Below are 18,277 nucleotides of genomic sequence, written 5' to 3' on the forward strand. Positions count from 1 at the left end.
GGCTTGGTGGCACTAGCCACCGCCCGATCTAAAAGGTACAGCCATATCCATCCATCCATCCATCCATCCATCCATCCATCCATCCATCCATCCATCCATCCATCCATCCATCCATCCATCCATCCATCCATCCATCCGTCCGTCCGTCCGTCCGTCCGTCCGTCCGTCCGTCCGTCCGTCCGTCCGTCCGTCCGTCCGTCCGTCCATCCGTCCGTCCGTCCATCCATCCATCCATCCATCCATCCATCCATCCATCCATCCATCCATCCATCCATCCATCCATCCATCCATCCATCCATCCATCCATCCATCCATCCATCCATCGAATATATGATGAAAAGATGTGAGATAGTGATACTTGGAGTGTTCACTAGATGGACGGATGGAAAGACACAGACAGACAGACAGACAGACAGACAGACAGACAGACAGACAGACAGACAGACAGACAGACAGACAGACAGACAGACAGACGGATGGACGGACGGACGGATGGATGGATGGTTACCGATAAAATCCCCCGAAGCTTCGCACCACTCACCATCATTCACTCCGTGGATATACTATGATAGTTTTCATTGGCGGTTTGCACTTCCTTGATCTGAAATGGTGCCAGGGTAATCGCATGGTCTCTTGCGCTCTGCAAACCATTATGAAAAAAAAAATCAAGCCGGCGAGAAAGGGGTCACGGGCTTGCTGTGCCGCCCCTGGCTACACCAGTGATAGGCACCAAACAACTTAGTTGTAGTGATGAATCTTCGTATCAACTAAACAAAGCCAACCTACAAAAAAGCGATAATTCAATCGAGTAAACAAATAAATGACCTAATACTTCTGAATTTGGATAACATAGAATGCTTATACAGTTCATATATTGATTGATTGATTGATTTGTGTGGTTTAACGCCCCGAAACCACCATATGATTATGAGAGACGCCGTAGTGGAGGGCTCCGGAAATTTCGACCACTTGGGGTTCTTCAACGTGCACCCAAATCTGAGCACACGGGCCTACAACATTCCCGCCTCCATCGGAAATGCAGCCGCCGCAGCCGGGATTTGAACCCGCCACCTGCGGGTCAGCAGCCGAGTACCTTAGCCACTAGACCACCGCGGCGGGGCATGTATACAACATATATATACAGCAGTTCATATATACAGCAAATAATTTGAGGCAATGCACTTGAACTTCGGCACATATAACCAGGATGGTACCTTCCTTTAATAAAACCCTATGTGGATTTGAGATACGCACACAGGTCATAATCGGCAACAATGCGCCACTTATTAAACTAGCATTGGAAAACTATTAAGTACGCTGCCTGGGAAAAATGTGTTTGATCCGTTGTTGTTGTTTTTTTGTACAAATAGCGATCGACATACCGTCAATGGAGCAGAAGAATAAAAAAAAAAAACACATCACATCAGGAAACATTGCACCTAATTGCAGCTGGACCACAGTTTTTTTCGTCCACAACATATCGCACAATCACACCAGCCTGGTGTCCTCCGCCGGCCGGTACATCTCGTCAATGTCCCGCTGGTAATGCATCTGAAGCGGCTTTCTGCGAAGCTTCAGCGTGGGCGTCACCAGCCCCGAGTCGGGCATCCACTCTTCGGGGCAGAGTTTGATCTTGAGCGGCACCTCCGTCTTCTGCAGTCCTCTGGACCTCGCGAACTCCAGGATCATGTCGACGGCAGCCTTCGCGACGTTGCCGTCCTCGCAGAGTTCCTTCAGGGTAGCGTTCTCCTTCTTGCCGAGTTTCATGCCCAGTCTGAGCAACTGCTGGTAGTTGGGTGTCACGAAGGCCACCAGGTATGTGTGCAGGGAACTGCCGTACGCGAAAATGTTGTCGACGAGCGCGCATGTCTTGAGGACCATTTCAACGCGACCCAGCGAGACGTACTCGCCGTACTGCAGTTTTACGAGGTCTTTCTTGCGGTCGACAATCTTGAGCGTGCCATCCGGAAAGATCTCGCCGATGTCGCCCGTGTAGAACCAGCGAATCCCGCTCTCTTCGCGGAACAGCTCTCGCGTCAGTTCTTCGTTTTTGAAGTACTCCTTGGCGAGACCAGGTCCGCCGACCAGTATCTCCCCGCGAGGATTGGGCTTGTCCTGGACGCTGTACTTTCCTTCTTCCCAGTCGACCAGGCGGATGTAGCACTTGGGCAGCGGTGCTCCGACGCTGCTCTCCCTCACCTCGTCAGCGTCCATGATGGTGGCCGCGCCACCGGTCTCAGTGAGCCCGTAACCTTCGGCGATGGGGCAACACAGGCAGACCTCGAGGTAGCGGCGCGTCTGCGTCGACAGGGGCGCCGAGCCGCACGCGACGGCCTTAACGTTGCCACCGAGGATCGCGCTTGTCTTCTTGAATATGAGCTGGTTAAGAATCGGCGTTTCGAAGCCGCGCTTGACCCAGAAGTGCTTGTACGCCACGGCGTAGTCGAAGAAGGCTTTGAACATCGCTCCTTTGGAAGCGGCTGCGTCGTTGATGCCCTTGACTAGCCTGTCCAGTATGAGCGGCACGGTCGCTATCTGGGTCGGCCGTAGAAGGGTCACGTCACCGGGACAGCCTCGGGCCAAGGCAGTCGCGTTGTCGGTGAGCGTCAGCGGTGACGAGAAACCCATGCGAGCGCCAACGCCGAAGAGGTGTAGCTCGGCGATCAGTTCGAACATGTGGGCCAAGGGTAGGTAGGAGACGTAAGTGTCGTTGCAGGTGGACACGCCGAACCTCTGGCAGCCCACGGCGAAGCTGTGCACGTCCGAGACTAGACCGCCGTGCGTGAAGACCACACCCTTGGGCGTTCCAGTGGAGCCACTGGTGAACATGATCATGGCCACGTCTTCCGGCGTGGGTGGGGTGGATGGCAACTCGCAGCTTTCTGCGCGTTTCGCCAGACTGGAGAACGGGACGACCTGCGACAAGACATCGAGTAGGTTTAGTAGGGCTTTGCTGGTAGTCTGGTTGGTGATGTATTGTTCGTACTCTCGTAGAAATGCACGGAAATGCAGAAGGGGTGATCGTCTTAGCGCTGAAGGTCATCTAATGGAGTTGAAAGTCAAGTCTCAGTTAGTATGTTCAGTTTTTTTGTTTTCTTACAGTGAAGAACTATATTGCTATAGAATTGTCAAAATTGGGCGATCTGTCAGCCAGTGAGTTCGCAGAAATCATGATGACGAAGCAATGCTAGCACACGCTACAACGAATGGTCTACTTAGTTTTCCGGCTGTGCCATCATATGTATCTGGTAAGGTATGATACCTGCCGCACCACGAATAGGACAAAGATATTTCAGTATTTTTAATATTGCCACCAAACGTAAAGTTTCAAGCATGCATCTTTTAAATGTGCTTATAGTCTTATAGAGAAATAAAAAATAAAAAACAGGGTTGATCCCTCCGTAATAGGAATCGGTATAACAAGGATGTAAAAAAACACGGAGTGAATGATGCTGAGTGGGGCGAAGCTCCGGAAGGTTTTATCTGTAAACCGTGAATCCTCTGTCTGTCTGTCTGTCTGTCTGTCTGTCTGTCTGTCTGTCTGTCTGTCTGTCTGTCTGTCTGTCTGTCTGTCTGTCTGTCTGTCTGTCTGTCGTCTGTCTGTCTGTCTGTCTGTCTCTCTGTTCGTCCACGCCTGCTGGGTGAGCTATAGAACTAGGCTGTCACATACCAAAACACAAGCATGTACAGACCCACGGCTTTCGGAGCCTCGCCCTTGAGAGTAGTTACTGTATATTTATAGAAGAGAGGTTATACAATGTCTGTTGCTACAGCTAAATACAATTTTGCGTATATACATCTACGTTGACGCTTACTGACACATCTCCATCCGGTGGGAACGGCCAACGGCCATGGTTAATGATTGATCAACATGCCCCTGTGATAATAAATGCCTGTGGCAGCTGTATCTGATAACGGTGACAGAAGGACCAAAGAAAGCGGTGTGACATCTAGAACAGCACGAGTCATTGCACACCAAAGTTGGGCTAAGGTTGCCTACCCGCGGCATGATAAAATTAATCAACGCCACTGCCTGATTAGAAGGACATGCAACGCGCGACGTGTCTTCTCTGTTGGCCGGCCCAAACTTCTCGCGTGGGCTCTGCAACACTTTTTGAGCATGGTCAGAAAACGCTGCCGATCGGTAGTAGAGGCTCCCAACAACACGCGAGCCAAATGTTTTAGCACAGCACGCGGCCTGGAATTGACAATAAATTATCAAAGTCAGCTAAAAATAGCTTTCTCTTCTCTCGACAAATCACGGAAAATAAGCCCAGTCAGCGACTACTCTATAAATAGAGGAGGCGTTGGCCCAGTAAGCCCATCTATAACCCATTGGCTGATTTGAATATGGCGCGTTCGGTTGTTACAGAGGTCGCCTCGGGGAAGCCGTCACTTGTCCACGTGTGCGCGCGCAATCGCACTGAAAAAATCGCGTATGCGAATAAAAAAATCGAAAAAAAATTCTCATAGTCACGAGTGTCGTTTTTGTTTGCCCTTCCCATTCCTCCCTGCTCAGCTTCCAGCGCTTTAGTCGGGACGAGAGGAGAGAGAATCGGATTGCAGCGTGTGTCAAATCTTTGTGATTCCGCTCGTACTGGACGGATTCATAAAATTTTTGCGCCGTTCAATTAGTGAAGTAATACGCTTTTCCAGTGAATTAATTCCATGGATACTCAAAACAGTGTTTCAGGGCCCCTTTGAGCGAGGCACGCTAACGTGGAGTGACATCTAGACGAAGCAGGTGCGTTGCTCTATGCTTTGCAGATCTATTTCAGGCATGGACGGATGCTATAAGCCGACGCTTTTTTCAAGGTTGCCACCTGGAAGTGTGTAAAGGCGTTGACGAAATTGAACTTCTGTTTCAGGAGGTGCGCAAAATAGGACGGATACGTACAAACGACGCGTTGAAGAGAATGATCGTGGATTTTACGGCCATGATGTATTATTAAGCTTTACCAAGGTTTTTGTGAGAGGGCAGAGTAAGATACAAAAGGCGTGCTTTCAGAACCTACAAAGAATGTGGCCGTGGTGCAGTCGATTTCGTGCCCGGAAGCTGTCGTCGCTGACAGAGAGGTCGTGGGTTCGACTCCCGTTGACGGTGCTTCTTTTTATTTGTCTTCTAATCCATATTTTAACGTCATTTCCGTGATGGAAGTGCGTCACTGAAATCTTGGTGGACCCCGGCATGAAACACTTCCGTACTAAAAATCAAGAGAAGAGTCTTTTATACAAAGCAGGTCGCGTTGAGCAACGGGACCACGTGTTTCAGCTTTCTTGCTTAACCATTTGTACGGAGTATTTGGGTGACGACCATAGGCACGGACAGGGTTCCCCTTTAGGGGAGGGGGGAGGCAATGGTTCGTCGCAGAAGCACCCTTTCTCCCTATTATGCCAATGCATAGGGCTTACTTTGGTGAAGGTAAAGAAACCCGAGGCGCTGCACCCACCAAAGTGAAAATTAAAGCACTATGAAAAAGCTAATAAACAATTCAATAAAGAATTGCATCGGGCCAGTTGGTAAGGATCCATCTTGCTAGGAAGCGCGGCCACTATTACACAGAACACACAACACAAGCGCTGACTTCGCGCCCCTCACCCTCGAGTCGCAGTGCCCCCTCCCCCTATTCATTATGTACAGGGCTGACTCTGCGCCTCTCTCCCCCTTCTTTATGTGACTAGGGGGAGGCGGCTGCTTCCCCCCTTCTGTTCCCACTCCAATCACGTGTTTCAAGCACACTTGCGTGTTTGTGTTGCAGTATTAAATTTGCAGCGCTCATAGCTAGATTTGTTTGTGCATGCAACATAAAAAAAGAGCGCGAAATGAAACAAGGTTGTCGAAAGAGAATGCGGCGAGTGCTCTTCCCGTCCTCCATCTCTTTTCTGTCTTCTAATTCGCATTTCTTCTCCTTACTTAACAGTAAGTGTGACAAGATTGTTTTTTATATAATTCCTGATTCGCGATTTCCGATGCTCTACAAGATTAACTGGGCCCGCTGTGGTGGAGTAGTGGTTTCGGTGCTCAGCTGCCGATCTGAAGTTCGCGGGTTCGATTGCGGCCTCGTCGGTCACATTTCGATGGATGGCAAACGCTATCCGTGTACTGTGCAAGGTCACTGCGTGTTAAAGAACACCAGATGGTGGCTATCCATGTATTGTGCAAGGCCACTGCGTTTTAAAGAACACCAGATGGTGGCTATCTGTGTATTGTGCAAGGTTACTGCATGTTAAAAAACACGAGATAGTGGCTATCCGTGTATTGTGCAAGGTCACTGCAGCATGCGTGTTAAAGAACACCAGATGGTGGCTATCCGTGTATTGTGCAAGGTCACTGCGTGTTAAAGAACACCAGATGGTGACTATCCGTGTATTGTGCAAGGTCACTGCGTGTTAAAGAACACTAGATGGTGGCTATCCGTGTATTGTGCAAGGTCACTGCGTGTTAAAGAACACCAGATGGTGGCTATCCTTGTATTGTGCAAGGTCACTGCGTGTTAAAGAACACCGGATGGTGGCTATCCGTGTATTGTGCAAGGTCACTGCATGTTAAAGAACACCAGATGGTGGCTATCCGTGTATTGTGCAAGGTCAATGCGTGTTAAAGAACACTAGACGGTGGCTATCCGTGTATTGTGCAAGGTCACTGCGTGTTAAAGTACACCAGATGGTGGCTATCCGCGTATTGTGCAAGGTCACTGCGTGTTAAAGAACACCAGATGGTGGCTATCCGTGTATTGTGCAAGGTCACTGCTTGTTAAAGGACACCAGATGGCGGAAACTTCCGGAGCCTTCTACCACGGCGTACCTTTTAACCATATCGTGGTTTTGAGATGCAAAACCACCAAATGTTATTATATAATTTACCATAGCTACCCAAGTTTACTTCAGGGTTCCGTGTACACCGATTAAAAGAAAAGTGAACGGGGGCTGGACAATGCATGATCGAATTCCGCTGAATATTCGCCAGGATGACGAACAGGGTGTAGTTGAAAACTGTTCACATAGCGTAAAGGGAGAATGAACAAAGACAAATGTGAGTGACTTTACGGAGTTGCGAGCTAGATTTTGTGAGACCCTTTCCTGCACAACAGTAAATATCTTTGTTAGTCTTAATCGCGACCGCTCATCTTGTTGTGTTATGTTCACCGGACGTGCGGAATTTGTGAATAACTACGTATAAACTGTCGTTTTTCGTTCTGTTTATTTTATCTGGCGGGATCCTTAATGTAGACCCCTTAAAAGAGCACTGACATCAAATTTACTCATGTCAAGATTTTTGCGTCAGCGAGTAGCTATAGACCCCGTAGCAGCGATTCGCGACCTATAACGCAACTGAGGGATGAATAACTATCACATTTATTGATTTATATCACTGGTATCTAGCACTATTCAAGACGGCCGGCAATCCCGCCATTTTAGCACTGAGAGCAACAGCAGTAGCGCTACCTCGCGCTCACCTCCAGATCACGCCACAGCTGACCACTTCGCCACAGAAAATAGTGACGTCTGGCTCAGCTGCTCCGCAAATATTTCGTCTGCTAGGCGGACACATTCAGTCATACTTTGTCACCTGCACTGCTGACGTCGCCGTACAAAGTGTCGACTCGGGTTCAATACGATAGTCTGGAGCTTGTAATCCCCGCGATTCATGAGATCGCGAAGTATCTTTGTTTCGATCGACCTCTTGCAGAACAGTGATTCCGAAATGGACGCCCCACGCGGCACGCCGCGGTGGTCTAGTGGCTAAGGTACTCGGCTGTTGACCCGCAGGTCGCGGGATCGAATCCCGGCTGCGGCGGCTGCATTTCCGATGGAGGCGGAAATGTTGTAGGGCCGTGTGCTCAGATTTGGGTGAATGTTAAAGAATCCCAGGTGGTCGAAATTTCCGGAGTCCTCCACTACGGCGTCTCTCATAATCATATGGTGGTTTTGGGACGTTAAACCCCACATATCATCATCATCATCATCATCATCATCATCAGCGTGACTACGTCCACTGCAGGACAAAGGCCTCTCCCGTGTTCTGCCAGTCAACTCGGTCCTGTGCTTGCTGCTGCCAATTTGTATACCCGCAAACTTCTTAATCTCATCTGCCCACCTAACCTTCTGTCTCCCCCTAACCCGCTTCCCTTCTCTGGGAATCCAGTTAGTTACCCTTAGTGACCAGCGGTTATCCTGTCTACGCGCTACATGCCCGGCCCATGTCCATTTCCTCTTCTTTATTTCAACTATGATATCCTTAACCCCCGTTTGTCCCCTAATCCACTCTGCTCTCTTCTTGTCTCTCAAGGTTACATCTACGATTTTTCTTTCCATTGCTCGCTGCGTCGTCCTCAATTTAAGCTGAACCCTCTTTGTAAGTCTCCAGGTTTCTGCTCCGTAGCTAAGTACCGGCAAGATACAGCTGTTATATACCTTCCTCTTGAGGGATAGTGGCAATTAATCTACCTGTCATAATATCTACACAGTAAAAATTTTTGCACCCAAAAGGGTGTAAAAAGGGTGCTTTTACGAGAAAGCACCCTTTGCAACACCCTTTAACACCCATAAATGGTGGATTGAAAAAAAAGCACCCTTTTGTTTGGGTGCTTGCCTCGATAGCACCCTAAAATAGGCTCTAAGGGTGCTTTTGTGCCTGAGAAGGGTGTAGGTGCCGATTCATCGGATGGAATATGCAGCATAAGAAGAACACATAAATATAATATTTGGAATTTTACGTCTCAAAAACCTCGATATGATTATGAGGGTCGTCGTAGTGGAAAGCTGCAGATTTTCACCATTTGGTGTTCTTTAATGAGCGCTCATATCGCACAGTGCAAAGGCTTCCACATTTTCGCCTCCGCCTTAATTCGACTGCCACGGCCGGCATCGAACCCGCGACCTTCGGATTGGCGGCTGAGCAGCGCAGCTACTGCACGAATATGTGGACCTTGCGTTAAATGACGGCCTAATTGACTTAGAATGTGTGAAGGTGCTCTCCGAATACAGCAGAATGTCAGCAGAAGCAAATCGCGTTTCATCTATAATGGCAATTAAGTGCAATCCATGTTACGAAAGCTTTCCTTAGCGTTGGTTATAAGCTACATGTTTGCTGTGGATTATATACAGGAACATAATGTTCGCCCGAGTATGGGTGTGTGTGCGTGAGCCTGCGCATGTGTTCGCGTGTAAGCGCGATTGTGTGTACACCCGTGCATGTGTGCGTGCGCGTGTATGTGCGAGTCCGTGCTTGTGTTGGCGTGCCTGTGCACATGTGTACGCCCATGCATGCGTGCGTTTACAGTCGCGTGTGTGTGTTGCCGTATGTGTGTATACGTGTATGTGTGTGCGCCTGTGAATAAGTATGCGTGTGTATCAGCCCGTGCGCCCTCAAATTTCGTGTGTGTGTGCGGGGGGGGGGGCAGTGCTTCTTAGTGTTTAAGGTCCCACACCTGTTCAGACTGGGAGTCTATATGGGAGGTGGCTTAAGAAATGGCGGTGGTCAACGCACTGTACACGGACTATTCAGTACATGGAAAACAGCTGCACACTTTCGTACCAAATCATTGCTTACGAACTTGCTGTGGTAGCTGATTAGGTCCGCTGAGGCGCTTCAACGCTCGAACACGTGGGTTATGACCAATTCACACGGAAAGCTGTCACTGCACTTATGCACAATCATCGTTTATATTAACAACGTTTAACAAGAACGTGCCCTGCCTTTGCTACAGGTGCTTAGCTAGCTCATTGGGCAACCATATGGAATTATGTGCTGATCATGTGGTCAGCAAAAAGTTTGTTATAACAACCTCGGCACGTTTCGTGGTGCGTGACAAGCCTTGTAATAAACATCCGCGACTGTGGATTAATTTGTTCCAGCTTCGACTACGCATTCAGTGTTTGCGGCACCATACGCGGAATAGCCAGACACAGACAATGCGAAAAGAAATTCCTCTGGAAAAAGGTGTGGCGATGCTCTCCCGCTAATGCCACCGAGGACGAAATAATTATTGTTTCTGGCCATTCCATGGTGCACTTTGTTTTCCGCAAGTTTCGCTTCACTATTTTTCGCCCACTGCAATCGCATTCCGTCGAAATACTCAAAGAACCCGAGGCTGGTAAATAATCTGCGTCGCTGTGCGACTGGCTGGGAGGAGAGTTGCCGTTTACAAGGAGTCATTCCGCGCCGAACGGCCGTCCGCCGTATGCGCCATAGCGTTTGCCCTTCGGCGCCGCCTTGGCGGGTTTCCCGCTCCTCCCCCCCCCCCTCCCGCTCACCCCGACCAGCGTTGCTCCCACAACGGCGGCGTAGATAAGCGAAGAGTTGCGTCACCGAACACCTGCGTGGACAGCTGCGGCGCCGCCACGCCGCCGCCAGTGCCTCCTCCTTCTCTCTCTCTCTACGTTGCTCCCTCTGTCTCATCGTCTTTCAAATGCGTTGCGTTGGTCTGGGGTCTTGGTCGCTGTGTGTGTTCTAGCGAACAGGCGCATATTCAATGGTGGTCACGCATGACACCGTGTTCGAAGTGACGCTCGGATTAAGGAATATTCATGGAGTGGCGGACACGGACAACGTGGGCCTGTTAACGGTGAGTGTACTGTTTTCGTATGTAGTAATCATACAGCGCTAGCTGGGCGCCTGCAGCAGCTCTGCCGAAGTAGGCTGCCAGCCATTTACAACAGCATGCGTTCGCGGGCCTGTTGCAGATGCCCGATTAAACGTGGGACTTAACGAGTTCACACTGCTATGCGCGATGTTGTGTAAGTGCCTGCATCACTCATACAGTGAGTGATGTGATCACTTAACAAGGGCGGGGTTAGTTGCTGATCGCACATTGTCTCTACACTGCACAAAGTGATTGATATTGTTTTAAGATGTGCTTTGGGCTACATCGTAATAACATTTCTATTAATACTCAAATGTGCAACGTGCTTCTGTAGGTGTAAGCGTAAAAAAAGAAAGAAAAGCAAAAATTATGTACAGAGGCGCACTGTACGAAACGGCTTTTTTTTTTTTTTTTGCTTAAAGACGGTATAGTTGAAGGTTGCTGATATGCCGCGATGCTCCCAGCACGTGTGCCTCGGTCTTTTAAGCTATTTAGGACAAGTGCCACCAGCAACAGGGAAAGATCTAGCAGACTTCCAAAGGCGCGTTGTTGTGGCCATCGCCGTGCGTTGTTTTCCCTCGTTTCTGTTAAAGGCGCGTTGTTGTGGCCATCGCCGTGCGTTGTTTTCCCTCGTTTCTGTTTGCTGTTTTCGTGCTTCGCTTTCATCTGCGATAATGTTCGGCGTTATAACAGAATCGAGAGAGTATACGTGACTGTTGGAGCTATGTGCGGTTGCTCTTGCATAAGCCATGGCTGCTGCAACGTAGTCGGTGTCCGCGCGCGTTGCCGCGTTCGAGCGCTCTTACTTGCGTGATTGTGTTTAACTGAGTATTTAGGCACGGGTTACGTTTGTAAATCCCGTAGTCAATAATCGCTAATAGCGTGCCCCTGATTGCCATCAGAGGAGATGGGCTTGGTTGTCGAAATATGCCAGACGCTTTTTCTGAAAGCAAGCTTTGAATTTTTTTTTTAAAGAAGTACTTTAATACGTGCAAGGCAGTGCCTATTGCAGGCCCGCAACTCTTTAAAAACTGGACGAGCTATCACATCTTTTATCAAATTACAATGAATTAAGATGATTGAATTATAGATGACGCATTTCTGTGCTAGATTAGGTGCACAAAACACATGTTCGCAGCCCTACGTCTAGAAAGCAGGCAAATAGGAAGCACACCGTCAAATTTGGATTAGATTCCATTGACGGATCGTCTTGTGAGGGTAGAAAGAACGAGAAAATTGTTCATTTTTGATGCCCTTATAGAGGCAGTCAGAATTGCACTGATTGGTGACTTGTAATAATTCCTCAGATTGTTAGAGGCGTGATTAAAGTCAGTAAATCTTTTACTTTTTTTTGTAGACCTCTTCGCTAGTGCCACGCCCAAGATCAATTGTTCTCATGTAAAAGAGAAAGCAGAGATGTCTTCACTGTTTGTACATGAAGAGGTGAGTTTCTTGTGCATTTTGATTAATGTTACATGTTCTGAGCGTTGTACTTTAGGAATTGTTTTTCACACTGGCTCACTACCCTATAAGGAATTTGATTCTTAGGTGAGTTCAGGCTTTCGTAAGTGCCATTTTCGAGCTGTAGTCTTAAACTTCACCTCATTTCGGGAATATGCTGTATGCTGGAAAACTCTTATCTTTATCATACGAAATTATTAGAATGTATGGGTTGTATGCTTCGAGTTCAGTGTAATGTCAATTACACGCCATTTCAAAGGATACACACTACACATTCTTTATATATGGTGCTGCCAGAACAGCACGAACATCCTTTTAAGAGAAGTCATATTTGCTCTTATTACAGGATGAGAGTGCCGCTGACGTCCTGCGTAGCCTACCCCCCGGCCCCAGTCTAGAGCAAGCCTACTTCCTGAACCTCCACATGGATAACCGAAAAATCTTCCGTGTCAGTAATGACGAAGAAGGAGTGACAGCACTGATGAGTTGATTTTTTTTATTTTCAACATTGTCTACGGCCGCAAGGCCTTTAACAACCACCGTGATTGAGCGGATTTTTCTCGGCGTGAGTTTGGAGTTTATCAAAGAAGTTGTTCAGGCAGTACGACGCTGAAAATTTTAGTGTCACAATGCCTGAACAACTTTTTCTAGTGTGGTCATGGTAGATGAACAAACATTGTTATTTGTGTAAGTTATTTTGCTTAAATATGGCTGGACCATTCCATGCCAAACGTCCCAGCCACTTTGGCGACCATCTAACTTGTATTTGAAAAAAAAAAGTGCTGACTTACTGCGTTGAAAACAGTGAACTGCTAGAATATTTCAGCGAGAAAAAAAGTTTTGGTCATGTGGCTGGCTTATAACTTCCTGGCATAATGCCGTCTGTGTGCTGTTTGTGGAAAATGTCGTTTTAAAACCACCGCTTATTTTTTCTAAAGCAAATTCGGTCTACCTGTTAAGTAAATGTGCTTCTGTAAGGTATTCGAAGCTCAATAGTAATAGTGCAATTTTTTAGCCACATTCGCTTCCAAGAATAAAGCCAAAATGTGTTATGTTTGCATTTTTTATTGCAATATTGCACTTTGTATGAATATCTGAGCAGTGAATATTTACTCCACAGAAGGTATATTTTGAGGAAAAAATATCTTTAGACATCTCAAGCTGCTGAAATATACGAGAAAATATCACGAATTTCACAAAATTGTGATTTTTGTCCGTATTGAGATGCAATTTGCTCCATGTTGTGATACAATGAAAACTCATCATTATACCTAAATTGTAAGAAAATGAAATTCTTTCTGTAACAAAAATCTTATCGCAAAAAGGACAGGAAAGAGCGCTATCAACTGAATTTTATTGAAGGTGTTACGAGCGTTTTTATACTGAGCACAAGACCAGGGCTCATCTGCAACAACACATGTGTGACCATGACAAAATAATTTTAACCGAGAAAAGAATACTCTTTTTCGGAAAAGATAAGTGAAGGTGTACTGATGCATTGATCCTTGGCCTTCCTGATAAAGAGTTCTAAAATCTCTCAGTTTTCTGCTTGCTTTTTTTTTTTCAAAAAAACCGTGTTTTATGAAACCTAGGACTACACTTACATTCTTTACGGTGTCCGGCCATGAGACTACTATAGCTCTTCTTAACATTTAAAGCATGCTGTCTTGCTTGATCATTGAAGCATTGCGCAGTTTGTCCTGTTTACTTTTCCACATGTTAGCGGTATCTTATACACATTAGATTGGCATTCAGTAAACCTATTCTAGTGACGAATGGTGCAAGATTGACTATTCCTGTTGCTGTAAGTACATGCACTTTTGAAAGCTTGCAAGGGGTGGAAAACAACAATGTCATATCTGCTGGCTCTTTTCCTAAAATTGTGAGACACCTTATGTACGTAGTACCGTGTGACATGCAAAGGTGATTGGTCATTCTCTTTTTCTTTTGGTCCTGCTTCCTTTAACTTTACTTTCTGCAGGAGGGTTTCACAAACAAGTGTGATGATGCTGTTGGGGTATTGGCTGGTGCTATCAGCCCAGGAGTGCTAAGAATGTTCTGCCTTTTGATAGTGGGCATTCAAAATTAGTAGAAAGAGGAATTGATACCACATGTACTCAGGCCACCCTTCAGAAGTCATGTTAGCACAAGGGTGAGGTCAGGTTTAAAATCCAGATTAAAAGACTAAAAGATGCTGGGTATCCCAACAGAATCATCACACCCGTTTGCAAAACCCTCGTGCAGAAAGTAAAGTTAGACAGGACCAACAAAACACAATGACCAAAACCTTTGCATGTTATACCACATCATGTGTCTCACAATTAAAAAAATAGCCAACAGATATGATATTAGCGTGTTGTTTTCCACCCCTTGCAAGCTTTCAAAAGTGTGTGTACTAAACAGCAACAGGAATAGTCAATCTTGCCCCATTCGTCACGAGAATAGGTTTACTTAATGCCAATTTAATGTTTGTAGAAGTATTTTTTATCAGGTAAACCAATGATCAGTGCATCACTACACGTTCACTTATCCTTTCCGAGAGGGAGTATTATTTTCACAGTTAAAGATTATTTTGTAGTGCTCACACGTGTCGTCACGCATGAACACGGTTCTTGTACTCCGTATAAAAGCGCTCGTAGCACATTCATTAAATTCAGTTGACAGTCGGTGCTCTTTCCTGTCCTTTCTGTCTCTTCCGAAAGTTGTCGCGCTGTGACTAGCACACAACCACGATGAACCAACTCTCCCAAATTAAGCTCTTGTTACGTAACACGTAGGCCGAGTTTCGTATGAAAAGAAGGAGCAGTGCTTTTAAAATAAAATTTTTCACATACAACACCTAGACAGCATTCCAGGAAGTTCAGAAGGCAGCCACTTGACCAAATATTTTTCCTCTCCTAAATATTCCAGAAGTTCACTATTTTCAATGCAGCACGAGTTTTTCGAATACATTTGAGATGGTTGCCAAAATGGCTGGGACATTTGGCATAAAGTGACCCAGCTGTGTCATTAGCCATAATTATGCATTACCTCTTTTGTTTTTTGTGTGTTTTGACTCAGTTTTGTGTTCGTTTTTAGCTTATTGTGTTTCTGATCATTGTATTGGTTTCTTAAGTATTCGCTAAAGTTATATGTGCAAAAACCCGTATATGTTTGCATGTACATCATTTCTCATAACCAATTGTTATACATCCAGGAATACAAAGCTCAATCCACTGTGATTATATACATTTAAAAACACTATCCATATATATTTTTGTGTGCATCACTTCTTGGGAACGATTGTGTACATGAAGGCGTATATAGTAAAATCATGGTGATTGTATATATTTGAAAGAATCATAAGTATATATATGCTTGTATTTCATTCCTATTAACCGATTGTGTACATGAAGGAGTATTAAACTGGAAACCACTGGGATTGTAGATACTTGAAAGAATTATAGGGATATATTAGCGTATATTTCATTTGTAGTCTCTATGTACTTGAAGCAGTATACTAAACTGAAACCAGTGTAATTGTATGTTGCAAAGAATTGTCAATGAAGTGAAACTGAATAAATATAATAAACATTTGAGGTGTTGCATGTGTAGTGTACGTATACGTGAACGTATATCTGGTGAAAAAGTTGTGTGGCAGAAGAAAAGTTTGTTTTATTTGCCTATTAAATAAACGCAATATGCAAGGGCAGCAAGGCTTCATTTTCTGTAACGCGCATTATGCATATACTGTGAAGTATATATAGATCCAGCACAAGTTCATACACGATGGCACGCTTTTATATTTTTGCCCAGACGCAATGAATGGAGCTCGACAGGTGGCGCACCATTGATAATGAGGACCACTTTCTTCAAGTAGTGTGTAATCAGTGCATGCTGATATCTATTAGTGCAGTCTAAAAGAATACTGGCACCCCTGCCATGGGCACTCAACGCCCTTGTGCACCCTTCTCGCACCCTCCTCAGAGGGTGCTAAAAAAGTGATGGACATCGAAGGCACCCTTCCTTAAGGGTGTTTTTTTAACACCCTACAGTTTTTTTACATGTACACCCTATTCTAAGGGTGCATGAAAAAGCACCCTTTTTAGAAGGTGCTGAATTAACACCCTTAGGGTGTCGTCCACGGGACAAGCTCATTTACACCCTTCTGGGTGTAAAAATTTTTACTGTGTACCTGTCATAATTTGAGTGTGCTTGCCGAATGTGCTCCACCCCATTCTTATTCTTCTAGTTACTTCAATCTCGTGGTTCGGCTCTGCGGTTATTACCTGCCCTATGTAGACATAGTCTTATCAATATCAATCAGTCATCAAATCACCACCACCACATATCATCACCACATATCAGTCATCATCAAATCGAAATGGACGCCGTTCCAAGCAGCGCTGCAGTGGTGTCCGAGGATGCACGCTTCAGCCATGTTTGCTCGTGTGTCTCAGTTAGGTATAATGGTGCGTTTTGGCGTGCAAAGCATTCAGGTATACGCAGAGGGGTCAATACAATATAGCTATCGTGAATGACCATCAGCGGAGAAATAGAGTACGTTTCTTGCTTGCCAGGTTCTTCTTCGCGCCTCTAGATGGCCCCACCTATCTAGCCTCTCGCGGTTAACACGGTAGTACCACTTTAACGTGGACGCAAAGTCTACAGATGAACTAAAATTCAACGATACCTGCGTGTTACTTGTTAGCGATGATATCGGACTTTACGGTGTTTCACTTTTGATAGCTTGTGGTCGTGTTGATGTCTAACATACGCGTTATGAAAAGACACCCTCATAGCGCTTTTTTTCGTGCTTCGAACTAGACGACTGCAACCACGGAGGAAGGAAAAGTAAGGAGAGGCCCTGACGTCACTCGTTGTGAAGCCGCGATGAAGCCGGAAGTCGGCCATATTGACTAGGCAAATTCTCCTCTCTTGTTTACATATGAATGCGACGCAGAAGGCGCGACTCCCTCTCCGGCTCGGAAAGCACGTGGGCTGCGCAGCGCGTGTGTCATGATGATCCGAAACTAATGGAAGTGGGCTCATCACTCTGAGCCAGCGGGACACCTTCAGCGAAATAGCTTCATCCGAGTAATAACAGGGAGTAACAGCTCGCCGACAACGAAGCAACTACGAGAGAACGCGCGCTAGATGCACTGACAACGGCGAGTGCTTTCACGTCATTAATTCAGCAACTGTACAGACAACACGATTGGTCGTGCGCCTTCTACGGTTGCATTCCGCCACGCGGCCGACGCAGCGTCCTGCCACTGTGTCCGTGTTCCGCGTGAAAATCACCGGCGTCAGCATTCTGCGACCGTGGTGACTGAGCACGGTGCAAGTGACAGTTGAACGTGGTTGCTGTTACGTTGAGATTACATGCAATGCTGATGGAGAGTGTACCAAGCGGAACAGAAAAGGTGTTTTAATACGCACATGCAAGTTGTTACTGTACACACGCAACACGAAACTACGTATGTGCACATGGTCCTCACGGCGTCTTGATGGGCTCAACAGCGTCGTCCGTTGTCACAAGCAGGAGCACTGCTCAACCGTCACTGACCTGCAAGGCGTTCGTCGTCACTCAGCTTCGTCATGGTGCCCAACGCAATTTCGCTGAACACTAACTGCTTCATCCGCGTCATCCGCCGCACGACACATAGATATGCACTTGTTATACGCACTGTTGAAACCCCGTGATGGACAAAGGTATTTGTAAACGTTGCTAAGAGTAATGTAACAGCCAGGAGAACACTGCGTAACCAATAACGCGGCGCAGAGCACAGTTATTGTTCGCCACGGCTCAGCCGAGACCTGGGGAGGCACACATTCCGCCGCCAGCCGCGGCCGCTCACTGCTAGACCAGCTCCACTGCGCAACACGTAACCATAACAACGCCACCATTGTGCCTAGTGAATATGGCCGCCATGATGTCATTTCCGCCACACTTTTTACGCCCTGCGCCGGCTGGGCATGCCCTCTCCTTACCTTTCCTTCCTCCGTGACTGCAACTCACAACGATTCCCCGACATGCTGACCGACAAGCACACGTTTGATCATGCTCTTTTCTTTCGCCGTTCTTTCAAAGGTGGTTTTTATCTTGATAGTTTCACGAAATCATTAAAACCGGTGCGACGAAGATCAGACGCGACGAGCGAGTGCGTTTCTGCGCTTCGGCACCAGTCGGCGCCACGATAAGAACACTCGGATCGTACACGTCATCGCTACTAGGGCATCGTCACTCA

At 46.6% G+C, this 18,277-nt stretch overlaps 1 protein-coding gene across 3 annotated transcripts in view; it reads right to left on the reverse strand.

The window, feature by feature from the left end:
• Nucleotides 1–1,188: 1,188 nt before the first annotated feature.
• Nucleotides 1,189–18,277, reverse strand: part of LOC119167092 (long-chain-fatty-acid--CoA ligase 4) — a 42,323-nt gene continuing 25,234 nt past the window's right edge. For all 3 annotated transcript variants that reach the window (XM_037418511.2, XM_037418512.2, XM_037418513.2), the window contains exon 3: nucleotides 1,189–2,916. In XM_037418511.2, coding sequence (XP_037274408.2) covers nucleotides 1,489–2,916 — 1,428 coding nt within the window. In that variant the 3' untranslated portion in view covers nucleotides 1,189–1,488. The remainder of the gene's footprint in view (nucleotides 2,917–18,277) is intronic.

This window comes from Rhipicephalus microplus, chromosome 6, assembly GCF_043290135.1.
Source record: "Rhipicephalus microplus isolate Deutch F79 chromosome 6, USDA_Rmic, whole genome shotgun sequence".
Lineage (NCBI taxonomy): Eukaryota > Metazoa > Arthropoda > Arachnida > Ixodida > Ixodidae > Rhipicephalus > Rhipicephalus microplus.